Source organism: Tachypleus tridentatus, chromosome 6 (genome assembly GCF_004210375.1).
Source record: "Tachypleus tridentatus isolate NWPU-2018 chromosome 6, ASM421037v1, whole genome shotgun sequence".
Taxonomy (NCBI): Eukaryota; Metazoa; Arthropoda; class Merostomata; order Xiphosura; family Limulidae; genus Tachypleus; species Tachypleus tridentatus.
The window spans coordinates 20,563,435-20,590,056 of NC_134830.1; the positions used below are offsets into that span (position 1 = coordinate 20,563,435).

At 32.4% G+C, this 26,622-nt stretch overlaps 1 protein-coding gene across 10 annotated transcripts in view; it reads left to right on the forward strand.

The window, feature by feature from the left end:
- The window catches only part of LOC143252064 (MAP/microtubule affinity-regulating kinase 3-like), a 76,155-nt gene that overhangs the window by 34,838 nt on the left and 14,695 nt on the right, over window positions 1–26,622 (forward strand). For 8 of the 10 annotated variants that reach the window (XM_076503659.1, XM_076503663.1, XM_076503658.1 and 5 more), the window contains 8 exons: window positions 5,356–5,426; window positions 7,007–7,063; window positions 8,319–8,454; window positions 12,598–12,698; window positions 15,780–15,899; window positions 16,319–16,418; window positions 21,021–21,133; window positions 23,863–24,019. In XM_076503659.1, coding sequence (XP_076359774.1) covers window positions 5,356–5,426; window positions 7,007–7,063; window positions 8,319–8,454; window positions 12,598–12,698; window positions 15,780–15,899; window positions 16,319–16,418; window positions 21,021–21,133; window positions 23,863–24,019 — 855 coding nt within the window. The remainder of the gene's footprint in view (window positions 1–5,355; window positions 5,427–7,006; window positions 7,064–8,318; window positions 8,455–12,597; window positions 12,699–15,779; window positions 15,900–16,318; window positions 16,419–21,020; window positions 21,134–23,862; window positions 24,020–26,622) is intronic. The other 2 variants (XM_076503666.1, XM_076503667.1) reach the window with 1 other exon arrangement.

Genomic DNA, 26,622 nt, shown 5'->3' on the forward strand with positions numbered 1-26,622 from the left:
ACTATAATTACTATCTATTGCAACAATCTTTGTGAAAATGAGGCATTCTTTGAGATCATCTGGAAACTCTCCATGCAGTATTACCATACTTTACCATACTATGTGGGACTGCCACTCATGGACTATTATAAATAACATTAAAGGGGATCCTGTCTATTCTTACTGATTATCAGATTGAATAACCCAGGGTCATTTTCCCTTTAACAAAAAATTTAGATCAACTGTTGCATAGTTTCCATAGTACTGTTTCTCAGGGCTCTCCCTTGTGCATTATCCCCCATATTCTACTAGTGGAACTAGAGAGTCCTTATGACACAGTTTCCATTCACTTTTCCTCCATAGTGTTTGAATGAATCCTTCCACTCTTGGGAGCCCTCCCATCTTCAGCTCCTTGATGTTTTTTTCCGGATGTTGGTAGAAACAGTGCAAGACTGTGAGGAACCCTGCTAATAATACTGGCCAACTGTGTGCATGGCCCTTCTTTTGTGATCACTATCAATTCAGTATATTGTTCATGGAACGAGATCTGCTATCTTGTTGTAATTCAGAACATTGAGTGGTTCCATCCTGGATCCTTGATTAAGCATAATTGTTCCACACCTGCCCATAATTTTGGGGGCAAGTGGAAGGGTCCTTACCCATTTGGTTTCAGAGTGAGGATGAATGTTCATAATTTCAGATTGAATGATTTCAGTTCCTTTAGTTGAGTGAGACATTCATGATCTCATCATTCTAAGTCTGGGATGTTGCCTTACAGGCTTCTTCAGGTGGAGGAGAAGGTTTGTCTGCTTCAGTGTTACTTACTTTCTCTTTGTGATTCCAGTGGTTAGGAATCATCACTTTATGGTTAGAGGTTGGAATTCAATTAAAAGTACACCTACATGTATAATGTGCAGTCCAATTTCTTAGTCATCAATGTGGGATATAGGGACCTAAACCACTTACTTCTACCTTTGAGTGGTGAAACCTCAGCTATTTGATTGGGGCTGGCCTATAGTGATGATTACTTATGTACAGTTCTATCCTTGATACAAGTACTAAGTTTAAAGTGAAGAGCACATTTGTTCTGGATGTATGTTGTTCCTCCATTTGAGTACCACCCTTATCTTGGTACACCCATGATCTATGCAGATGCTTTCTGTTTGGATAATGTTTTCACTGGTCCCTTCATCTTCTCAGTTTGGGATTCTAGCTGTAAATGGCAGCAAAGGTAAGTATGTTTTGGATGTTAACATTTTTCGAAATTGAAAATATATTTCCAGTAATACTTACCTTTCTTACACTCTAAGGCCTTTTCTTTCCACTAAGAGTCAGTGTTAGAGGGCTGGAATGGTCTTAGTTTTGAATGAGGTGCTTATATGTGGTACCAGGGTAGAGGGTGCATTGACAAAGGCAGAGAATAATCATGCAACAAATATTGTTGAAGGTAGTTGAGTGGTGGTATAAAAGACTGCATCATGTGAGAAGAAATTAGACTAATGCTTAGATGGGCAAAGAAGAAACCATGGTGGTTAGGTAATAGCTATAAATGGTATTATATAAAACATATTACATAAAATACATTTTTAGTTTTGGAAAATATTAACTTTTAATGATATACCAGCTTTGTGTTTAAAAAATAATTTTTTACAATGTAATTTGGTTAATAAGCAATAATATTACATGTATAATATTAAAAATCTTAAAAACAATCACTGTTAAAATGTATTGAGTAGATACTTCTGTCAAACTACTTTTTTACATTAGTTAATGACATGCAGTGATGAAAAAGTGAAGAGAACATGGCATGCTTACATTGGAAGTAATGCACCATAGTTCTTTGTATTTTTATGCTAGCCCATCTGCCAATCACTTCTTCAAACCTATGCTACTTTGGTGGAATTTTTGCCTTTAAACCATATGTTTAGTGAGTGCAGAGAACCCTTGAGTAGCTTTGTGCAAAATTCAAAACAAACAAATATATTTAGTGTTTTTTTTAGAATTTCTTCTACCAATAGGTTGTCGAGTAGTCAATGACTAATGCACTGACAAATTTCATTACATAAAATTCATATTTAACTAATAAGTGTCTTTATTTGCAAACAGATTCACATAATTGTTTGAACAGAAACCCTCAATTTGTACACCATATTTGCAAACAGATTCACATAATTGTTTGTACAGAAACCCCCAACTTATACACCAAGTCTAGAAACTATAAAAAATAGGTAGTCCTAGATATGCAGTTTACTGCATTTGGTCAGTGCAGAAATGCAACAGTTGAACTTAAAATGTGGATGTTACCTGTTTCCATAGTCTTTGTTTAATGTTTAAATTGAAGTGAGTATTGATTTTTGGTTGTTGTGATAAAGTTTGAAAGTATTTGGCTAAGTGCAAAAACAAGACTTCATCCACTTTGTCCATCTTCAGTGCTGCATTGTCCTTTGCCATATGTGGCTTATGGCTGAAAAAACGTTTTTCAGGTGGCACAGATGTTGGTGGTCAGCATAGCATCTTCTCAAGGAAAGCAGTATTTCAAAATATGTTATTGTTGCATTCATACAACTTCAAGATGTTGCCCTTGAACCCTGGTTCTACTTTTGTAGCATTCACCCATCAAATATTTCATTACATTTTCACTGTTCCAGTGATTCCTTCTTCACTTTTCTAGACTGAGATTCATTTGTAACATTTTTTTGATGGTTTCTGGTTTGCTAACTGACTTTCCCATACACTTTACTGCAGACTAAACCTGGTTTTAGATTTTTAAGACAACATCCTTCTTAAGGAATTTGAGTTTTTTGAAATGTGTGAGGAACACTTCTGCCAGTATTTCATCATGCTCCTCTACTGCTTTTGCAATGAATTGTTTTCCCAATGAAGCTGTACATTTGTGTTGAAGTATTTCAGTGATTCTAAATCATCTGCTAGCTGCTGAAAGTGCTTAGTGATAATAGTATTGATCAATGGGTAGAAACTCCCAAGAATAAAGTTCTACACTTATTTGTTCAATAGCAACATCATATTACTTCAAAATAAAAGTTTTGAGATGCACTGATGGAGCAATGAATTTTTTTTTAAACAAGTGCTATTCCAATAGGTAGCACTGTTTTGTTAGAGTGCTATAAGGTCAGAATCACCTTTTCATTGTTTTTGTCACTTCTGCAGCTTTCTTGTGGCCAAGGTAGATGATAGAAGTTTGGAGTAAGATTTTCTTATGTACCTACACAGTTCTTCATCTCATAACTAGCCAAAACTCTTGGGTGTAACACACATCCCAACTTATGACATAGTTACTTGTAACATTATCATGTGTGATCCCCACTCTCTGAAATTTCTGTTTTGGACTGTATTTTGTTTGCTGTTTTCTTTCTTGTGTGATGTTCTGGGATGTGTCTGACAGGCAACATGTTCCTTTGTTTTTGTCAATTAAAATTAAAGTGACAGTTATTTGTCCATGGTTAGCTTGACTTTACCAGATGTTGTTACTGTAACAGTTTTGCTTTAAAGTGTGGGTTTGATTTATTCTTTCTTTTCTTGATACTTAAACCTGAAGTACATTCTTTCTGTTTTGTTGGATGATGGGTCATATCTTTCTTCCAAACTTTTACTCTAGGAATTGAATTGCTGTCCCAGGTGAATAGTCAGAGGTTGGATGCTTACAGCATATAATTGTTACAGAGAGGTTTGCTGCAGGTTTTCTTAGGTTCCAAGAATACTTTTTTCCGATTTCTCTGTTGCTCCTGTCTTTTTTTAAGTGAACTTTTCATTAAACACATTTATGTAATGTGAAATATGCTATATTAACAGCAGGTTTTAGACAATCTTTTGACCTTCAGTAACTTAATGTCTATTTTCAGGTCATTAATAGCATCCAACAATTAAATAAACCTATTTCAATGAATAGTCAATTACATATGAACATTTTTCAACACTTATAGTAGGTTCATCTTCTATTCAGCAGTATGCTTTGAGTGAAGATGGTTTTATGGCTGATGTGTTACTGTTATATGATAAGCCAAACAAACTTGTTTTGGGCATAATAAACAAATCACTTTCTTCTTCTTTGTAAATTCACCTTCTTAAGTTTGACAGATTTTCAATGTTTTCCTTTTAGAGGAATTTTAGCAGATTAGTTTGGTTGATTGAAACTTGATTTACTGAATACAGGACCTTCGTCCACACCTTCTTTTCTGGAAACATAAACTTTAGAGAAACCCCATAGAAGTATACTGACAACCTTATTTTCAAATGAGTATACTGACAACCTTATTTTCAAATGAAGCCTTAACATTTCTTTGTTTTGAGAAGTCATGAAGCTATTGCCCTAAAATTCACCTTCCCTCATATTCAGATCAGAGTGCACTGGTGTAAAGATAGAAATAGCCAGTTTTGCTTTAGCAACATAACTTGTTATTATAACAATTAAGTAATTAGTTTTGAACTTGTGATAAATGGTGTAAAAAATTTAAATAAAATTGCAATTTGCAACCTAAATGTCAGATAAATTGCATAATCCAAGACTTATGACTAGTTGTGTAGGTAAAAAATAGTTGAATAGTTTGGTGTTTACTAGTTGTAGTTGACAATTATGACTAGTTAGTCATCCCAGCCCTATTATCTACTAATTTTCAAGTCAAAGTACTAGCATTATGTTAGAAAATTAAGCTGGTTGTAATCAACACAGGCCTGCAAATGTAAACTTCATAAAATTTGTTTGGTTTTAATGACTAAGTTTCCATAATTCAGCCATGCAGATTTTGGAAATATTAAAAATTCTTGCCACAATGAACATTTTTTATTTCTTACATTGTCACGTTCATGTTCTAGAACAATCAATAAGACTCGCATCATGATTGGCCTAGAAGAATCTATGGCCAGTGGTTTTTAACATTTTAAGCATAACAAAATGTGATCCAATTTCAAGGAAAATGATTCATTTGTGTAAAAATGCTATTGATGTTTTGTGAAAGATCTCTACATGATGGAGAAAAGTGGATATCATTTTTCAGGTTCATTGTGAAGGAACTACTGTAGAATGTGTAAAATGTTGAAGACTAAAACTGTTGCAGGCCTGTGTAATTAGTGCCATGGATAACTTCTGAACACAAGAAGCTGAAATACGAGTAAAATAACATATATAAATACAAAACTGAATAATAGTCAGTGAGAAATATATGCAAGTTTGAATTTTGGCTAGTAATTCAGGTTTAATTTAGAAGACTAGTCATTAGAGTTGAAGTTTAGATAGTGAAACTAAAATTGAACTTAACCATTAAGTTATAGTAACTTTAGTCAATTATGATTTAAAAAGATGATAGTACAGTATTTCCCTCTCTCATTATTGCACTTTTTGAATAATGACTATAATTTTAGGTGAGTTATTTGATTATTTGGTTGCTCATGGAAGAATGAAAGAAAGAGAGTCAAGAGCTAAGTTTAGACAGGTAAATTTCATGTGATCATTGTTAGACAAGGCATTTGATTAAATAATTGTATTCTTTGGATAGTTTTAGCCCTTCAAATGCTCTTTAATTATAACTGTCAGGCATTTTTTATGTTTTACCAGTTTTCTAAACTTTGATTTTAATTTAGAAACCAGGGTTTAAAGACAAATCTGCAAATTGTAATTTCAAGCTAATTCTCAGTTATGTTAAACTAAATTTTACAACAAAATGCCTATATCTTGATTTATGTTATACCATTAGTGAAATTGAATATTTTGTTTTCAAAGGTGTATAATTTTTCTCTTCTGAAATCACTGAGAAGTAAAAGATGAGATTTTATAGTTTTAATAGAAATAGGGATATATTAAAAATATCTTAACTGTGCTTAAATATCCAGTTAAACTATTTTTTTTTAAGTTTTTTGTGTAATTTTCTGGACACAACAAAATTAAAATGATTTAGTTAAATTTATGTTTGGCTCAGCATGGCCCGGTGGTTAAGACTGTTGATGCCTGAGGGTCATGGGCTCAAATCCCTGTCACACGAAACATGCTTGCTCTTTGAGCCGTGGGGGCATTATAATGTTCTGGTCAATCCCACTATTCAATGGTAAAAGAGTAGCCCAAGAGTTGGCAGTGGGTGGTGATGACTAGCTGCCTTCCTCTAGTCTTACACTACTAAATTAGGGACGGCTAGATAGCTCTCGAGCAGCTTTGCGAGAAATTCAAAACAAACAAACAAATTTGTGTTTTGTGGTGAATCTCTTAAGTGTTTGAAAACATTTTAATATACTTCAAAATTCACTTTGTAATTTTTAATAATTATCTATACTGGAAAGCTGGCAAAGAGAATGAAATCATAGTATTGGATATCTATAATTATGACCTCTGCTCTTGAACTTTTAAATTAGTGTGAAAGTCGGGAAACAATTACAAAAGCAGTATTAGGTGAGATGGGACAATAATGTCAAGTAAAAATCCAAAATTTATATCTTGCTTGGGTAACTGGTGTGTGTGTGTGTATAAAATAAAAAAAATAATAACAGTAATGTTTTTTAAATATGTAAGCTTAATTGGCTAAGTTAGGCATGTAACTTAAAATGGTAGTAGTTTCATAAATAAAACAAGCAGGAATAATATCTCAAAATGTACAATAAAAACTTTATTTGGCCAACAGTCAATGTGAATAACTAAATATTGTGGCAGCTTTATAATTCTCTTTATAGGACCACAGAATTAAGTTCCATGCAATTTTTTTCCCAAATATTTTGTGAATATTAGGAACTCCAAGAAATGTATAGAACTTCCACGTGCTTAAGAAATAATATAACAAACTTGGAATAAGATTTTGCAGCATTGCAACAACAGTATTAAAGTTTTGAGTGCAAGTTCTTTAATATATTTTTAGGATTTATACATCTAGGCTATTTTATCATATGGTAGTAATGTTTTTAATTATATTTATTGAAAATTAATTCTACTGGCTACAAACATATTTCATAGGCCAGTTAGGTTTCACTTTTTACATTAAGAAATGTTGTTTAGTTCCTAGTATTTTATTGTGCTTTTTTTATCTTCCAGATTGTGTCAGCTGTACAGTACTGTCATCAGAATAAAATAATACATCGGGACTTAAAAGTATGTACACATACTTTTGTGTTAGAATACTTGTTAAACCTTTCGCATTTTGTGGGTTAAAGTGTGCATCTCACAGTTTACTACAGAGTTTCATTTAAAAATTTAAACTTTATTATTATCAATGTATGCAAATAAGCTTGTCATCAAAGCATAGCTAGTAAACCAAATTTTAATATTATATTGATTTTTACTTTTATTAGGAAGTATTTAAAGAATGTCAATACCCTTTAGTATGAAAATTATGACACTTGCTCTCTGTCTTCTTTCTTTTCTAATTTGTTTACTACCTGTCTGAGAAGTAAGGAATTTATTTAAATTGGTCATAATGATGTAGTTATTACCCAGGCAAAGCATACTTTTTTAGGCTTTAATCTTAATTGGTTATAGAGTTATAAGATAGAAAGTCCATACCTCTTGTACTATTTCCACACGTCACATCCTGTCTTACAAGTTACCAGAAGTTTTTTTTTCTGATACTTAACACAATATTATTTATAACCAATAAAGATCCAAAGTTTTAATCTATCAAAATTGTTTATTTTGTTTCCAGTTCGTAGTTTATTCCAATGTCAAACTTATGTTTGTGTGATAAACTTTTACCAGCAGACAACCATATATTCATCCAAGAATTTATGGATTATACTTTATTACTAGATTTTACTACGTTAGGGAACTTACAGTGAAAAATATTTTTATTAAACATAGCAGCACTCCACATTTATTAGAATATCAAAATTATTCTTCGTTTTTTTGGTTTCAATTTCAAAAATGAATGTAACTATATATAATAAGCATTTGTTTCACAGTGATTATAGACTTCTGGTTTAAAATGAAAAACCTGTATTAGATGTGAAGAGTGTGTGTGACTAGTACATGTTCAAAGTGACATTGTATTGTTTTATTGTAGTTAGAAGTAACTGAAAATACTGCAAAAAAAATGTATTGATGTATGATGCTAATTATGTTCATATTAAAGTTCTTACATTTGAGTTTTGTGTCACATTTGTTTCATTTCAATTTAAATTTTTTAACTAAAATATTTGTAAAGTGGAAATTGAAGATGTCAAAATGTTACTTGAAATACTTAAGCGTTAATAGTGTTAATGCTAATGGAAGAACATTAACATTAATAATATTTAAATGTTAATTGAAATACTTCAACATTAACAGTATTAAAATATTAACTATAATATTTCATAATTAACAGTGTTAAAATAGTAACTTAAATATTTCAATATTTTAATGTTTTTTTGAGGCTGAGAACCTGCTGTTGGATGGAGAGATGAATATTAAAATAGCAGACTTTGGATTTAGTAATGAATTTTCTCCTGGTCAGAAGCTGGACACATTCTGTGGTAGTCCACCTTATGCTGCCCCAGAATTGTTTCAAGGTGTTTTATTCTCTTTTTGAATTTTTAAATATATTACTATGTTTTTAAGCTGGAATTTAACATATGTTCAACACATGTCTTGAACAGATTTTGGCTAGAGTACTGTAAGGAATTGTTTCTAAGCCCTGTTACCTAACTGAGTGAATTTCTGTTCATCTACACATATCTTAGTTTAAATATTCAATAGAGGAATTTGTGGAAGTTTTACTTCTTCCACATTCAAAACATATAATTTATCTTAAAATAATCACTATTCTAATAAATTGTCTACTGTCACTTATCATTGGTGCTGTACATGTGTAACTTTAAATTTTTTTCTTTTAAAGTGAATGGTGTTATACTTTCACTGTACACACTTATTTTAATGTTAAAACAGCTCCTTGCTAACTTCTGATTCATTCTTATTTCAAATTGACACTTTTACAGCATAAATACTTTTGCCAGTTTTATACAAACATTATAGATTTGACCTGGTTATTGTGGTGTTCCAAATTATTTTTAGTTTATATAATGCCTTAATCAGTCAGACTCAACATCAACAAGAAATACAAATACAAAGATTAATTAGTGAAAATTAAAGTACAAATTGGTAGTTCCAATTTGGATATTAGTTTCCAACTTTTGATAAAATTTAAACTGATTTTGAAACAGTTTGGTGTGCTAGTTACTCTGTGCTAAAATTGCTCTAATCTGTGTTTTGTTAATTAGAAGACCTGTATAAAGAAAGTTTTGGAAATACACATCAATTCCAAATTCTGAAAGAAAATAGTTTCTTACTGTATACTGCAAATGATATAAATCTTCCACTGTTTCGTGAACTTGCAGTGCTCTGTATTTATTATTCATTTGTAAGGAATTGTGGGAAAAACATAACATAAATAAAGACTGTCTAAGAATATAATGTGGACTTTATCATAGGATTAAAACTTTTTCCATACAGTCATCTTTTTCTGTGCATGTCATGTTTTCTCGAGTTACATTCAAAATTGAGTTAAACTACTTTATTATCATGGTATATGGATAAACTTGGCATCAAAACATAGCTATTAATTTAAATTTTATTATAATATAAGTTGTACATTTTAATTTTGTAATGCAATATTGAAAAGCAAATCTTCAATTTGCTAGTATGAGAATTGTGAAATTTGCTCTCTAGGTCTTTTCTTTAATTTACTTACCACTCCTCTAAGAATTATGGAATTTAACAGAAATTACTCATTATATTATATTAAATATTCAGGCAAAGCATAATTTTTATAGCTTTCACTTTTATTTGGTTACAGAGCCATAAACTAAAAAAAACAGATTCATCTCACTATGGGGCCTTCCTCTCTTGACACCCTAAAAATTAAACAACCCATTCGTTCATGTCCTCAATCACTGGAATGTATGTCTACAAACTCTGACTTGCCTACTCAATCCAGAGCAGGATCACTAGAGAGTGACTGACCCACATCCAGTAAAGAATAAAAGTGCAGTTGCAAGCAGAAGGTCTCCATGCCATATTCTCCTTCAAAATAAAGACAAATGGCCATGGTAATCCAATGGAGCTGTTGAGGTTTTCAATCAAATGTTAATGACATCAAGGATTTGATTGACTTTTATCGTTCCAAATATCTTTCTTTACAGGAAAACATTTTCAAAACTTACTAATACAGTCAAAATTTGACAATACTCCTTATACCTTATTTAATGCTTCTGTCTTTCTGGCAGGTCTTAATTTTACATATATTTACCTTCATTTCCATATACCATTATAGTGTACTACATCTTGTTTGGTACAGATAGCCTAGTAGCTTTGTGCCAAATGAACATGAAATACCAACCTACCAACCCAATCTTACCCATCAGTCACATGCTTTCTTTCAGAAATTTCCAATGGTTTTCTCTGACATTTAATACCATATTACATATAACATATAGAAAGCTAAAGTTTTAATCCGTTAGATTATGAATTATTCTGTTTTTTATGCAGAAAATTGTCTATTTTGATTCTAGTGCAAACTTTGTTTTTATGGGAAACGCATTGATTTTTTAACAGCTCTTATCATGTAATTAGAAACCCAGAAAAATTATGAGAGACATAGAAGATTTTCTGTTCAAGTGTGATTATTCTGTGTTCTTGGATGCATTCTTTAGTTAAATAAAACATTATTTTGTGCAGTAGTATCATTAATATAAAAAAGTAAAGTTTCTTTGAAAGTTGACAGGAAAAAAAAGAACCAAGTAAGTACCTTATTTCTTGTTTTTCCAAGGTAGTTTTTATTACTATTATTACGGGAACATTTCTAGGTTAGATAAGGTTAATTTAAGTAAATAAAAACAATAATAATGGAAATAAAAAATTTTCTTAAGGTATGTTCTGAAGCAGCTCACAAGTTCCATGTGCATTACATTATTTGAAAAGGAAATGTTACCTACACATTGTTGAAATGATTTACAACTTGTGTTGTGGGATTATTAGTTAGACATGGTTCAAAGGACAATAAAACAATAACATTTAAATAGAAACAGGTGTACATTGTTACAAGTTTTAAGCTATTTAGAATAAACAAATATAACTTCATATTACAGTTTGAAGTCATTCTAGAAATAAAAGGTAATTGAGATTTATTTTGTAATTTTTTATGATGGTTATTAAGTCAGTAAATTCAAATGTGGATATACAGTAGTGAAAACAACAGACAAAATGTAAATGTTTGCTGAAAAAACATTTGAAATTTATTCAGGAAGTTTTATAGATTATTCAAATAAAATATGATAATATTGAGAAAAGTATTTTTAATCATAACATGAAAGTAAATCACTTTGCATTCAGAAGAGTCAACATTATGGGTTTGATTTTATATATTCAAAGAGATAAAAAGGCTTAATGGTTATTAAAAGCTTCAGACATTTCATGGAGATATGCAAAATATATTATTTTTATAGTATGGAAACTGTAAAGGTTAACTTTGGGTCATGAACTGGAACAATTCAACTAAGCTCATAGTGGCATTGTTAATGATATAAGCAATAATGTGTAAAAGTAAGAATGTGAAGCTGTAACATTAACATTTTGAACCACAAAGTATTTATACCTTGCCAAACTCTAAAGTAGGCTGGTTTTATTTCACAAGTTGTGTGACTAACATCTGCAAGTTAAACATACAGTATAAACCACTGAGAAAAAGGAAACATGAATTCACTGTCTAAAATGCATGATATTCAAAAACATATAAAAATAGCTAGTCTCAGAGCTACTTGTTTATTTTGAATTCTGCTCAAAGCTACTCTAGGGCTATTTGGGCTAGCCATCTCCAATTTAGCAGGAAAACGACTATAGGGAAGGCAGCTAGCCATCACCACCCACTGCCAACTCTTGGGCTACTCTTTTACCAATGAATAGTGGGATTGATCATCACATTATAATGCCCCCATGGCTGAAAGGGCAAACATGTTTGGTGCAACAGGAATTTGAATTCGCGACCCTCGGATTACGAGTTGAATACCTTAATCCACCTGGCCATGCTGGGTCTCAGAGCTACTTATCTCACTTTTTATTGTGGAATTTATGAACAATTACTTTTATACTTTTATTTTCATCCTTTATATAATTGTCTCAAAAATTCATATATCATTTAGTAAATGTAAGAAAAGCTCTGAATTTAGTTTAAAAAAAGATATTCAAGAGGTAAAGTATGGAATAAAATAACAGAACATTGAGTTAAATTTTATGATATCAAAAATAATCACTAAAGGCATTCTAATAAAAATACCTCAATTAAAAAAGAAGTTGAAAATAGAGACCATTTTGGAATTGTTCATCATTTTGACAAGTCTGTGTTGTAATAACCACAACTAAGTTCTGTTTATTCAAAAATCAAATAGGTGTTCATGTTTTTCATAATTCAATTTTTCTGTTAACTTTTGTGTGGGGTGTGTAGTAACATTAGAGTGATTAATTGTAGTTTATAGAATTTGTATTTCTTGTAGTAATTTGCTGAAGATGGAATTACGTATATTTTGAAATGTCTGATAAATATTCTTTTATTTGCCTCATTTTGGTTGTGTGGTTTATCATGTTCAGTAACCTTGATATAAAATATTCTGATTGAAATGTAAAGTGTAATTAAGCAATTCTTTTTTTCCTTTTTCTTTTAGGTAAAAAGTATGATGGTCCAGAAGTAGATGTGTGGAGTCTTGGAGTGATCCTCTACACACTAGTCAGTGGTTCTCTGCCTTTTGATGGAGCTAATTTGAGGGTATAAGTTTACTAACAAGTACTTATGATTAGCATTTTCTAAATGATCTGTACTAAGTGACACAAAAATTTAATTAAATTGCTGATCTTGCTTTGATATTTGTTTCCACCTTTGTTTTTGCTTCTACTTCTACTGACCTCTCCTCATCCCCTTTGACCCACTCTCCTCAGACAACTTCAGTTGAGTGTACCACATCTTCCCTTTGTAAACACTGTTTTAATGGGTGGCTTTTGTCTGATCCTTTGCCATATTGGTTGGACTTGCTGCTTCCCTTGTTTCTCATTCTCTTCACTCTTCCTCTATCTCAATTTGTGAATAGTTTGTCTACTGCCATTGATATTCTCATGTAGTTCTTCTGTTTGTCTTCCCTCCTTATCTGGCTTTTTGCCAATGAGCTGGTTATTGTGCAGACTTGTCGGTCATTTTCCATTCCACAAGATTATTCTGTGTTTTTATTCTCAAGTTCTCATCCTATTATTTCATTCTTTCTGCTTTTGCTGTCACTCTTGTCCTTCTCTCCTCACTCCATCTCTGATTGGAACCTCAGTGTCATTTTCCATGCCATCAGATTTCCTCCCTTTAAGTCTATGCCATCCTGTTCCTTATGTTATTTTTTTCTTAAAGACCTTTTCCCTCCTTTTAGTGGCATGTGAATGTTGATGGTCCATTTTGTTGTGTGTGATGTATCTTGCATCTTATATTACAGTACCTGTGCCATTCTCTTTCCAAGTTGGTTTTTCTCCCCAAAATGTAGGCCACACATGAGGCAATTTTGTCTGAACCCCAATTTCCCTACCTTCTCTTTCTCACTTTTATTATTGTTTTTATCTGAATTGCTTCTCATATCTTGTACAGACTCTTTGCTGTTATATGGCTTGTACTGCTTGCTTCAAGAGCTCAGAAGTGGTATGCTCTTCCATGGGTGTGTCTTGTATACTTTTTATTTTTCTTATTGTGTTTGTGTTGTATTTGCCATCTTAATAATTTGACTTATTTTTCCCTGTCTTTTAATGATTGTTGTCTATTCCAAGCCTCATTTCATCAAATCTGTCACCTTTATATACCACTGGCTGCCTGATTTCATTGTTCATTGAAGGATATAGTTTGTGTCACCATGTTGATCACACCCCTCACTTTTATTTCATGCTGTCTTCATCATCTGGTCACTTGCTGCTCTATAGGTTACTGTCTACCTCCCATTGCCATTCTTGAGCTCCACAGTCTCCTTATCAGTGAGTAGGTGCCACACTATATAACCATTCAGGCCAATAATGATAGTATATTTCAAGACTGCTTGTAGGTTTTTACTTGTGGTGCTTTGCATCATAAGTATGTGTTGCCCAGAAACCTACACTCATCGGCTAACAGGAGCAAATCGGAAAAGGATTGCTGCTCATTCCTGCCATTTCTTTATTTGTTTGTTTCAGGAAGAGTCTACCTTTCAAAATAAGGTTTTGCAGTCACCTGTTGTACAGTTCCTGATGCTGAATTTTTCTAGATTCTCTAATGCATTTTTCCTCTCTTTTTCCAGTGCAGTAATGGATTACTTACCACTTACTAACTCCTAGCCACTGGATTGGTGGACCACGGAGGCTTCCTTTTGAATATACTCAATTCTGCTTGTTTGAGAGTTGGGAGTTGGTGTTCTGCCATTTTAGATGGTGCATAGATACTACTCCTTCAGCATACTTTATAAAATATTCCAGATACCATCTGATTAATGACTTTATGATATCTGCCATTATGCAGTTCACCTATTCTGCTGGGCTCCCTCCTTTCTGCTGGGTGTTGGTTTTTAGGGGTTTATAGGTGTTGGTTGAAACTGGACCAGTTCCATAAAAGTCCACAAATGTGAGTGGCCCAGGTACCCTCCTCCTACTGAAGGCTGAATGATTCATCTTCAGTGCTTCCTGGTATTGAACTGCCATGTTGCTGTCCGACTTCTTACCAGCTCTGGTTTTGGCAATCTTCTTCCCTTCCATTTCTCATATCTGAGGTGAATGGTAAAGGACACTTTTTCTCCCATTGGCTGGATAATTCCCACTTGTTTCTTTTGATGCTAGTTAAGAGTGAATTTCCTCTAATGGTTCAATACACCAAGGGGACTCTTCATTTCATATACAAGGTCCTTTCAATGTTTTTGCCCTTATTGCAACACTTCATTTTCATGGGTGAAGAGTATACCTGGTTCAGAATTGGTTTAGTCTCCTGCAGGTATGCCATAAATACCTTTTATTCACACACTTTGTTAACTTCCTTTGGACACGCTCTAAATGGGGATCATATAGAGAATGCTACACCCCTCCCTCTACATGTCAGTGTTGGATTCTATTTATTCTGTAAATTGAGGTAAGATAATGAATTGGAAGCTAACATTTTCTTGTGCTGAAAATGTATTTCCAATGGATTTTTACCTCCTCTCACACTTCTCATTTTTTTTGTCTTTATTCCTTTTCTGTTGCTCAGTCTTGAATTGATTTTAGGTTAAGCTCCATAAAGGGAGTCATATATGTTGGGAACTGTATTGCACTTCTGTTGGTGGAGGACTGTCACATGCTCATGTCGATGCTATTGCACATCTGCCTTACTTGAAACCATTTGAGGGTAGGTGGGAGTATCAAGGCTAGAGGCAAATGAAAACTTGTGCAAATAGAATGGAGTACAAGTTGGTAAAAGTTATTGTATGAGAAGAGGTAAGTATCTATTGAAAATATATTTCTTGTGTAGGGAAATGTTAACATTACAAAATGTAAAATTTATGTAGTTGCTTTTTCAATGGAATTATTAGTTTTCTGTTTTTCAACCAAATAATATTCAACTGTATATAATTTGTTATAGACGTGTTTTGAAGATCAAATTTATTCTGACAGTTTGAGTTGTGTTGTAGATTTTATTTGATCATAAATTGAGATGATAGTTTTGGGTTGAACATCTTTCAACTAGCCATTTTTCATAAAGATTTTTTTTATAATAACATGGGAAGATTATTTTATGAAATAGTAAGTACTTTTTTTAAAATTTCAATTGTATGTAGAGAAATAACAAAACAAATTAAAATTTATTTATGAATTTTGTTTTCAGGAGCTGAGGGAAAGGGTGTTGCGAGGAAAATATAGAATACCTTTCTATATGACAACAGATTGTGAAAACCTTCTTAAGAAATTCTTAGTTCTTAATCCAACAAAACGGATGTTGCTTGAAGTATGTTCACTTTGGCATTTTATTATTTTACTTAGATTTTATTGTATGTAAATTATTTTGTAATGGATTATTATATATATATTGTCATGCTAGGCACTTTTTGTATATTATAGTTAGGATGTTGCATTTCTGTTACTCATAAGTAATTTTTACACTATATTTGTACAACATAAAGTGGAAGTTAAAATGTGTTGATTTTTTTACAAAGTATTTTATCTTTCTGTAAGTGGAATCTGTCTACAAAATGAAAAATGATTCACATAATTATAATAAGTGTTTTTAGACAGTGAGACACTAGCTACGAAGTGGTATTTTGATGGGGTTTTAAAAGATGTAAATTCTAACATTTTTGTATGACAATTATTATGTTTTTCAAGTTTTTTTAAATTCTATTTGTTTTAATATTTGTAATTGTTTAGAATATAATGAAAGATAAGTGGATGAACATTGGATATGAAGACGAACAACTTGAACCTTATGTGCAGCCAGAACCTGACTTACAAGATACCAGAAGAATAAGTAATAGTTATGTTTTATGTGTATTAAAAAAAAAAGCATTCTAAATATTTTTCTTTACTTAATACTCTCATTATAGGTTTAGGGTATTAACTGAGTTTGTGATCCCAAATTGACCTTTGTATTATTACTTGTAGTACATTTTAGGTATCTTAAAATTTCACAACCTTTTAAAAATTGTTAAGAGTTATTTGTACCAAAAAAAAACAGAATTTTTATCAAGTATTTTTACTAAAAATGTTTCCATGAATATGTGGAGTCAATGTTAACTGTTCCGACGTTTCTTTCAATATTTCTTGCTTTAGTTTTACTCGCACTTAAATGGTATTTTACAATGAATTTTTTTTTTAAACTATAATGTCTGTGCATGTGCATGTACGCATGCATGTATACATCTGGATGTATTGGCATGTTTGTGTGTACGCACAACTTTCTATTGTTTCAAGTGTTCGTAAACATTGTTACACACTTTCGTTTGTTATCTTGTCACGTGGTCTTATATACAGGATTGACCAATGTGATCAGCTACATCACCATCAAGAAGAGTTTAGAATAAATCTTAACTTTCCAGAATGACATCAAATTGTAACATGAAACTTGTTTTTACTCTTTAAACTCATAGCAATACAACTGTTCATATTTAAATAATAAGGTTTTATAGTCCTTTGAACTGCATCTAAGTGATATTACCATTATAAAATTTGTAAGTCATTCTGTGAATGTGAAGCTGGCATTACCCTATCAAATTACATAATGCACAAATTGCTTGTGAGTTTACCTTTTAAAAAGCATTATTATTCTTTACTTTGTCTAATCTAACCTAAAAAGGTTTTAAATTTTTTACACTTTTGCTAATTTTTGTAATAACAAATCAAAAATACACATAAAAAACCAGAAATAAAATGCCTCTATCTTAGTTTTTGCTGTTGACTGTTGATAACACTTTACCTTTTAATTTTTTTATACTAATAATACTATTGCACAAAATATTTTTTATTTAATAAGATAATGTATCAAATACAGAATAATCATGTGCAAAAAAAGATAATGTTCCTTAACTATCACAGTTCAGCTAAGCTCATCGATGTACAGAGCATCCCAAATGTTTGGACCTATAGGGAAAAATACACAGTCTCTTCTCAGTTTAGTTATTATTGAAATTGCATGCCATTAACACACACACACACACACACTCACACATGAATGCTTGCGAGCGAGATATACTATACCATTAGGGTAATGTTGCCTGAAATATGTACCTCAGACACTGGATACAAGGTTTACTTTTAAAATACAATGTCTTTTTCCTATGTGTCCAGACTTCTGGGACACATTGTATTTCTCCTGGGAATAAAGTCTAAACTGGAAGTGATCTTGGCTTTCTGTTGGTCATAAATAATTTATAATTCAATGTTAAGGGGGAACTACTCCTTAATTTATTATAGAGAGGATGTGATGAGTGTGTAACAAGATGGGTCTCAATTTCTATTTTATTGCTCTCTAACTAAATCAGGGTGAAGACCATAAAAATTATACTTTGCCTGAACAGTGACAATATTATAATGAGTAATTTGTGTGAAGTTTTATACTTTTTGGAGGGGTGTTAAATGAATTATAGACGAGGGAATGCCTTAAGAGAAAAGGTCAGTTCCTATACCAGAGGAAATTCAAGATTTCTTTTAAATAGTGCTATATATACTTGTTAATTCTTTGGTTTTATGTATTAGAATTTGGCTTATTAGCTACATTTTGGTGACATGTTTATTTGTATATCATAATAATAATAATAATAATGTAATTTAATTAAAGTTTGAATCTAACTCTCTAAAACTTATGCACAGCAAAAGATATTTGTAGTGAAAAAAAATTGTTTAAGCAAATTAGCAAAGTATATGAAACTAAACAATTTAAGGCCTTTAGAGCTAAGTAAATTTTATTATAGATATTGATGTTGCTAATGACTATCAAACAGTATAATATAGACTTATTAATCAGAATTTGATAGTACAAGATATAAAAAATAATTATTACGGTTCAGATAGAGTTACAAAGAGTTTCATCTAAGGCAAGGAAAAAACAGTAGTTTCTTTGTTTTAGAATGCATTATCTAACTAAGTGGAAAAAAGTGTTTTTAAGTGTGCAAAATGCTGCCTTGTTGTATTGAATAAAATCAGAAAATTTTGAAAAAACTGTTATTTATCTTTTCTACTGATTTGGTATATTGCACCTGCCATGTGACCCCAAATTGACCATCAAAATTTCCATGTTATAATATTTAATATGTTTTGTGTCTTCATAAATTTTTTCAGGTTTTTAGTAAACATTACAAGTCTTTTGGAAACAAAAAATCAGAATTCTAAATTAAATATTTGTACTGAAAGTTTGTCCATGAATATGTAAGATAGTATTCACTGCTTTGACTGCAAAAAGTGATATTCATGTTGAGGTTAAAATTATTATTTTTTTCTTAAAAGTTTCAATAATCAACAAATCAGCAAAGATACCAATTTTTTTTCCCCATAACACCACTTATGTTATTCACACAAATCAAACTGTGATATCCCACATCCATTGGCCAGGTGGGTTAAGGTGTTATAAAGTGATGGTCAATCCCACTATTCATTGGTAAAAAGTAGCCCAAGAGTTGGCAGTGGGTGGTGATAACTAACTGCTTTCTCTCTTGACTTACACTACTAAACTAGGGATAGCTAATGCAGATGGCCCTTGTGTAGCTTTGTGCAAAATTTAAAACAAACCACATGCATTACCTTGTCTTTATTAAAATTAATCTTCCATTCATTTGCTCAACTCAACAAATATTGAAATAATTTGATTGAGCATCAACAATCCCCCCCATGGCCAGTAACAACCAAAATTTAATGTCATCAATAAATTTAAATAATGATCATTCCTTCATCTATGTCACTGACATAAATCAACAAGAATAAAGGCTCTAACACTGTGCCCTGAGGTACTCCACCTGTGACATGAATCCAAAGAAAGAAATATTTTAGTTCATAGGAAGGTTTAAAATGTGTAATTAAAATATACAACAAAGGCAAGAATTTTGAATTTTATAAAGAAAAATTACATTGAAATCTTTTTGAACTTTCAAAGATGGGAATAAATACAAATTACATATATAAATAAGATATTTTATTTGTACAAGCCACATCATCAAATGAAACAGTGAATTTAATTGTGGTACGAGAAGGACTGTTTGAACATGAACCGGTGTTAAGCATTTTTAATTATTAATTTGAAAATTATATGCTCTACCAAAACTGTGTATATATTTTAGTTGATAAAAATTGTTCATATATAATCATTTTGTTTGTGTTTTGGCATTTGGATTTTTTTAAGATGATGTACAAGTTTTAAATAATTGTGAAAAGTATTACAAAAGTATGAAAAATTCTATGAAAAATATCCCATAATGGATTTTTTTACATACCGTATGAATGGAACAGATGAAAAAGTGCTGTAAGAAAAGAATCATACACTTAAAGAAAAAATGTTTGAAACTGTATTAATGCAGGCCCACAATCCCTTTTCCAAAACCCTTGGGGCCAGTTCTGTTTTGGAATTCGGAATTTTTCAGATTTTAGAACAAATGTATCAGCCCAATAAGGTCCAGAGCAGCATCCCATAATCTTATACAGTGGTAGTTCTGATACCACATTCTTCAGTAAGATACTGCACAGACACCTGGATCAAGCTTCTGCAATAACTCCACTTTCTGTGTTATTGATAATGTCGGATGCTTCCTTTTTCTCACTGTTACCCATAGGGGGTATCCGCAGCTCTTTTTGACATTTTCACAGTGAAATTAAACACAAAGTCACAAAATGAAAAGCAAAAGTGAAGAGCAAATACACGTGTGACCAGTAGGAGTGCTGAGACCCAACTGACGTACCTGTCAGACTGCTGGGCTATGCTGCCATGTCACACCTGAGTGATGTGGGTCAAGCGGGTTTGGAGTTGGGTCAGCTGTTATACTGATGCTCCACACTCCATGACAAAAACTTGTCAGAGCTTTTTGAATTTCGGAACTTCGGATACGGGATTGTGGACCTGTATCACCAAAAATACAGAATAAAAGTAAATGTGATGAAATCATTTCATAAAAGTAGTGAGAAACCTGTTAGTTTGATATATAATCCTACCAACAGTGTTGTGCATGAAAGCCTTACAAATGTTATTAAAATGTATTTATGTTGTATAAGACTAAAAAATCAACATTCAAGAATTTTTATTTTACGCACAATAGTTAAATGGTAATATCAATAGTAAATTTCTGTCTTAGATGTTTTATACTTTTAAAATATTAAAAACAAATGTGTGATAAAGAGTATTATATGAATATTAAAAATGAGTAAGTATTTCTACTGGATACGAGGTGAAAAATATTCTACAAAAACATCTTTAGATAACTGCATCTACTGTTGATTTGACAGTTAGGTTTAGAAGGTATTTACAAGATAAAATTTGTTTGAAGATTTTTCATACAAACAAAATGCATATAGTTTTGTAATATATTACATTTTTTATAAATGTTTGAATTTACTAATTTTTGTTTTCTTTCATTGTGCTGTTTTTTGTCAGATATGTTACAAAACTTGGGTTTCTCCAGAGATGATATAGAAGATTCACTTCGAAATAAAAAATATGACGACATAATGGCAAACTATTTATTGATTGATAAAAGGACAACTGAAGTGAGTATTGCTTCACTTTGTGGCTTTGGAAATTATGGAGACATGGTTTGCACTTTGTTGAAACTAAGATGCTTGTGAATTCAAGGCATATCACAGTTACAATTATAGATTATTTGGAAATTTTTCTTCAAGGAAAGTGTAGAGTAAAAAAAATCTTTCTGTGTTAAGACGTTAGTGTATTCCTAGTAATAATGCATCATTATCCATGGAATGTTTCATATCTTCTCTCATTATTAATGTGTTTAATCATCAGAAGAAAACACTAGTGGTGAGAACTTGCTAGACCAATGATAAACGGTCTTTCTAAATAAGGCTTGATTCTGCTTCATACATTGGTACTGTATTAAAGTGAATACATTTGTTTCGTTGTTGGGCTTATTTTGAGATGAAAATATTGTTAAAAGCAATTATAAAAATGCAACAATTTGCATGGAATTATTAAAGGTTTAAGTAAATAGTCCTTCTCTGGAAAAGAACATCATATTGAAAGAATAATATCAATGCAAGAAATTGATATTTTGTTGTGAAAAATTAGTGTTTTCTTTACTGTTATTAAAGCACAAATATAGGACATACTCGATTATAGAAGTAGTAATGTTGATACTAACATCGGGCCTGCATAAGTATTTAACAATGCACTAGATTTTCACTAGAATGATACACTATTCCCCTCCTTTGCCCTTCCTTCCATACTGTGGTACTGATCATGGAAATGGCTGTTGTTAACATTAAGCTCCATATTTTACACCATAATCTATTTTCATACCTTATGTTTGGGCATGTACATTTAAAATTAATTGATACGTGTTTTTCAGCTTTCTGTACATATAGTCTCTCTTGTATTAGCTGTTGAATGAAATCTATAATGACTGTTTGCTAACAAAATTATCATTATTTTATTCTTTGAATGCATAATGACAATAATTTTATAGTAATATACAGTTACGACAGAAAGTGTTCATACCCCTGCGTCCTGAGTGGTATTTTGCTCATAACTTTAAAAGTATCACAATTAGGCTAATAGAAGTACAATGTAAGTACAAAGCTTATGTAAATTAAATGACAAATAAACTGTTTATAAACAAATAACCAAAAATAGGAGGAGCAGAAAGTGTTCGTACAGTTCAGAACGTGTGAAAAAACTGATATTCCTCTAAAAATTTTGTTTAGTTTGGCAAATAAACTACATTATACTATTCCAGAACCAGACATTGGGTTCATAATTATTGGAATTTAGCCAGCAAAAAATGTACTTCCACAATTTAGCACCATCTCTGTCATTATCTGCTTGGTCATCATGGTGAACAGGAAACAACTGTCCAGTGATTAAAAAACTGAATTATTGTAAAATACAAGTCTCGTGTGTCTCTTTCCGGTATTGTTACACAACTTATGCCGAAAACTTCTGTTCAAAGCATAATTGCCAAGTTTAAGCTTACAGAATCAACTGCTAACCTCCCTTATTCTGGACGCTCCACCAAAATTCCAGAGAGAACCAAGAGGAAGGTTCTCAGAGAAGTTAGTGGGAACCCTCGTTTAATACGTAATGACATAAAGAAACTGATAAGGGAAACTGGGGTTGAAGTAAGCACCTCTACAGTTATGAACATGTTAGGTTCTTTTGGGTTCAAAGCATGCTGCCCTCGTAGAACTCCATATTTAAAGCCTGTTAATTTAGAAGCATGATTGAGGTATACAAGAAAGCATGTAGATAAACCCTTTACCTATTGGAAAGTATTATTTTATCAAATGAGTCTAAAATTGTGCTTTTTGGCCACAGTGATGTTTACTATATTTTCCATAAGAACACTGTCCCTACAGTTAAACACGGAGGTAGCTCGATCATGCTATGGGGTTCCTTCACTTCTTCTGGTGTAGGCAACCTTCACTGTGTCAACGGAACCATGAAAAAAGAAGAGTACATTGATATATTAGGCTCTTATATCAAAAATGATACTTGGAACTTGCAGCTTGGGCATCGTTGGATCTTCCAGCATGACAATGACCCCAAGCACACATCAAAATGTGTGCAATCCTGGTTGCAGAGGAACCATATAAGCATTCTGGAGTTGCCATTGCAGTCACCCGATCTCAACCCAATTGAAAACGTTTGGCATGAATTGAAGACCAGGGTTCATCAGCATCATCTGAAAAACTTGCAAGAGTTGGAGGCCTTCTGTAAAGAAGAATGGAAGAAAATACCAGTTGAGTACTGTCAAACGATCATGGAGGGCTATGAGAAGAGATTGCGCCAAGTAATTCACCTGAAAGGCTACACAACTGACCATTAAAGTAGACGCACAAACGCTTTCTGCCCCTCCTATGTTTGGTTATTTGTTTATAAACAGTTTATTTGTTGTTCAATTTACATAAAACTTTATGTAGATGTGTGTTACTATAATATTTATAATACACTATACTTACATTATCCTATTCGTGATACTTTTTAAGTTATGACGAAAAAACTACTCACGATGCAGGGGTACGAACACTTTCTGTTATAACTATATGTATGGAGTAAAACTGAAATTTTATAGACATATTTTTGTATACTACCAGGATTTTATAAGGAAAAATATAAACATTTTCTTCCTTTTAATAAAACTAGCTGTTAGGAAAATCCAGTAAATTTTTACACATAGTATTTGTTATTGTTACAGTACAAAGTATTTAATAAGTTGTATTTAAGCATTGAAGGTGGAAATAACTGTATGCCAGTGTAATTGCAGAATGAAATTTGTGACTTGAGATTGGGATCCAATTTATCACTTCAAGTTTTGCGTCGTACAGGAGAGAGCTCTGCAGGCGACACTTCTTCACACAGCAAAGTTCAGAGAAGTATTTCAACAACAAAGTCTCGTCAAAGTGGTCGTGTAGAAACAGGAGGTAAATTGCAAGTTCTGTTTATTAATGTTAATTTGATTGTATAGTATATTTTTTAATATTCAATCTTTATTTTTTTTGTACTTGAATTCTTATTCTGATGAATGTGAAAATGGTACTGGTGCTGCTCCTGTTTTTATGATACAGCACTAAACTTCAGCTTACATAACAGCTCTCTTTGATTTATGTTGATCTCTGTTCACGATATTTTTGTTTGCTGCTTGCTTTAAGACTCCCATCTAACATCACATGTTTACGTACGGTATAAGTGCATTGCAGCATGCAGTTGGACGAGCAGTAATCCTCTGCCAATAAGAGTGTGACACATCATCCAAGCACAACTAACTCTTTTTATACACCTTAAAACATAGTAGTCACTTCTTGATTTGAAATTCTTTGTTACAGTGTGTATTTTTGTTGTTGTTTTACACTTGTGAGCTCTTCAGGCATAGCCTTTTTTAGTAGAAGTATCTACAAAGGCATTGTTACACAATCTGTCTGGTGTGAAATAACATGACTTTGTCCACACTAGCCGACCAACTACATTAGTGTTGGGTTTATCTTTGTTGGGAAAGGGGATAATTTTTTTTTGTGGTGGGTGATGCAGTATTTCATGAGGCTTTTTATGTTTCTTTTTACTTTCTATGTTTGTTTTTCATGTCAGAAAGGAATTTGCTTTTTGTTTTCCTACCTACCTTTGCTTCATCTTATATATGTGTTGTCTTTACCCTGAGCCTTCTTTCATGATTTTATAACTAGGTTTCTCGGGTTTGTTTATGACACATTCAATTATTTTTACTGCTACTTTGGGGCATGTGTGCCTCATCATCATCATCTTTTGTTACCTCGTATAACTAAGCATGCTTTATCACTCATTCTAGATTTTTTTTCTTTAGACATGGGTGGAGGTCAGGTCCTGTTTTTTGTTTGTCTTACTTGGGCATAGATTTTCCTACTTCCATTTTACATATGCTACTTTTTTCTATTATATTTGCTTCTTTAACCTTCACCCTCCAGTGGCTCAGCAGTATGTCTGTGGACTTACAATGCTAAAAACTGGGTTTTGATACCTGTGGTGGGCAGAGCACAGATAGCCCATTGTGTGGCTTTGTGCTTAATTAAAAAAAAAACAAAAAACGAAAACATCTTTAATCTTCTTTTTATGGTAATCCACCATTAACCTGTAGGGATTTTGGTAGATGCTCATTCACTTATATTTTCTACATTGGCATCGTCACTTTTTATTTATTTGATCTTTTCCAGAAATGGTAGGGACATAATGCCCTTGTTACTTCAGTGCTTTTGTCTTCCTTTTATTTCACATGCTTTCTTTTGGCTCGTTTTATCTTAGTGCCTGTATGATTTTACTGGTATGCTTGCTTTTCTGGTGTCACATATTGGAGCTACATGCCAATGTCTTATCCTCACTGGTTTACTATTTCTGATGCTCCTTCATTTCCTCCTGTTCCCTCTTCTTTCTCTGTAATCTCTTCTTATTCCTCATCTCATTCATCTTTTTACTACTTGTAAACTTTGGTACTGTCAGTTTTGGCAGTGTCTGTTTCATTTGATTTATGGACCTTTGCCTGCTACTTGCAGCAAGTTGTTGTGTGTTGGGATTTTTATCAAAAAACCAACACTTTTATTGTTTCCTCCAATGCCACCTCTATCCATTGTTTTACATCATCAAAGATATCTTGTTTCTTGTCAGCATTGGTCTGTAGCAATGTTGGTTCTAATGGTGCCAATTCTTATTAGATAGGTTTCTCTTCCTGTCTTTTCTTATGATTTCCAGGGAATGTGTAGATAGGTGTTGAGTCTTGCACCTTTCACGTCTCAGTCAACTTCTCGTTTTTTCACTTTTCCATTGTGAATTTCTCACCATACAGTGGTTTTTTTCAACTCAGGTTTTGGGATAACCGAGATGGATGTCTTAGATACTTCTTTGCTTGTTTGGCTCTGTTGCAATACATTTCTTACAGCCATCCTCTTCTCATCCTTCAAGAGGTGGTATATATGAGTTTGTTGCTTCAATTTGAAGGAGCCACATCTCCCACACACACATCATTCATCATTTATTTGGGTGTTTTTCTGGATGAGTGACATTTCTCTTAACTCTCTCACTAATTTTGGTCATTTAAGTACAACACAGTGTTATCCCATCAAATCCATCTCTTAGAATCTTCAGTGGTGCATCAAATTTTGATTTTTTTTTTTTTTTTGTAGGATGGTTCATAGACATTTCATGATGTTACATACAGTCAACTCCATAGTTGTCTTTTTTTATCAATCATCAGAGGGACACTTGGTTTCACTCTCTTTATTTACACACTATTCACCCTTTTATGGGCCCATTCTATACAAGCAAATCTCATAAACTGTTCTATTTTTGGTGCTCCAAGTCTTGTAGTGTATCATCTCTCCAGTCCTGCCAAGGTGCTTCCTATGGATTGGTCCCTTGATCTTCTGGACATGTTTTCTTCTTGATGTTTTTGCTACTTTTCTCAACACCCTATTTCCCCCTTTTCTTGACCCCTGTTCCTCATTCCTTAGCTTTAGCTGGGGAGGTATTCTGTCAGGACAGTTCCAACATTTTTTTCTCCATG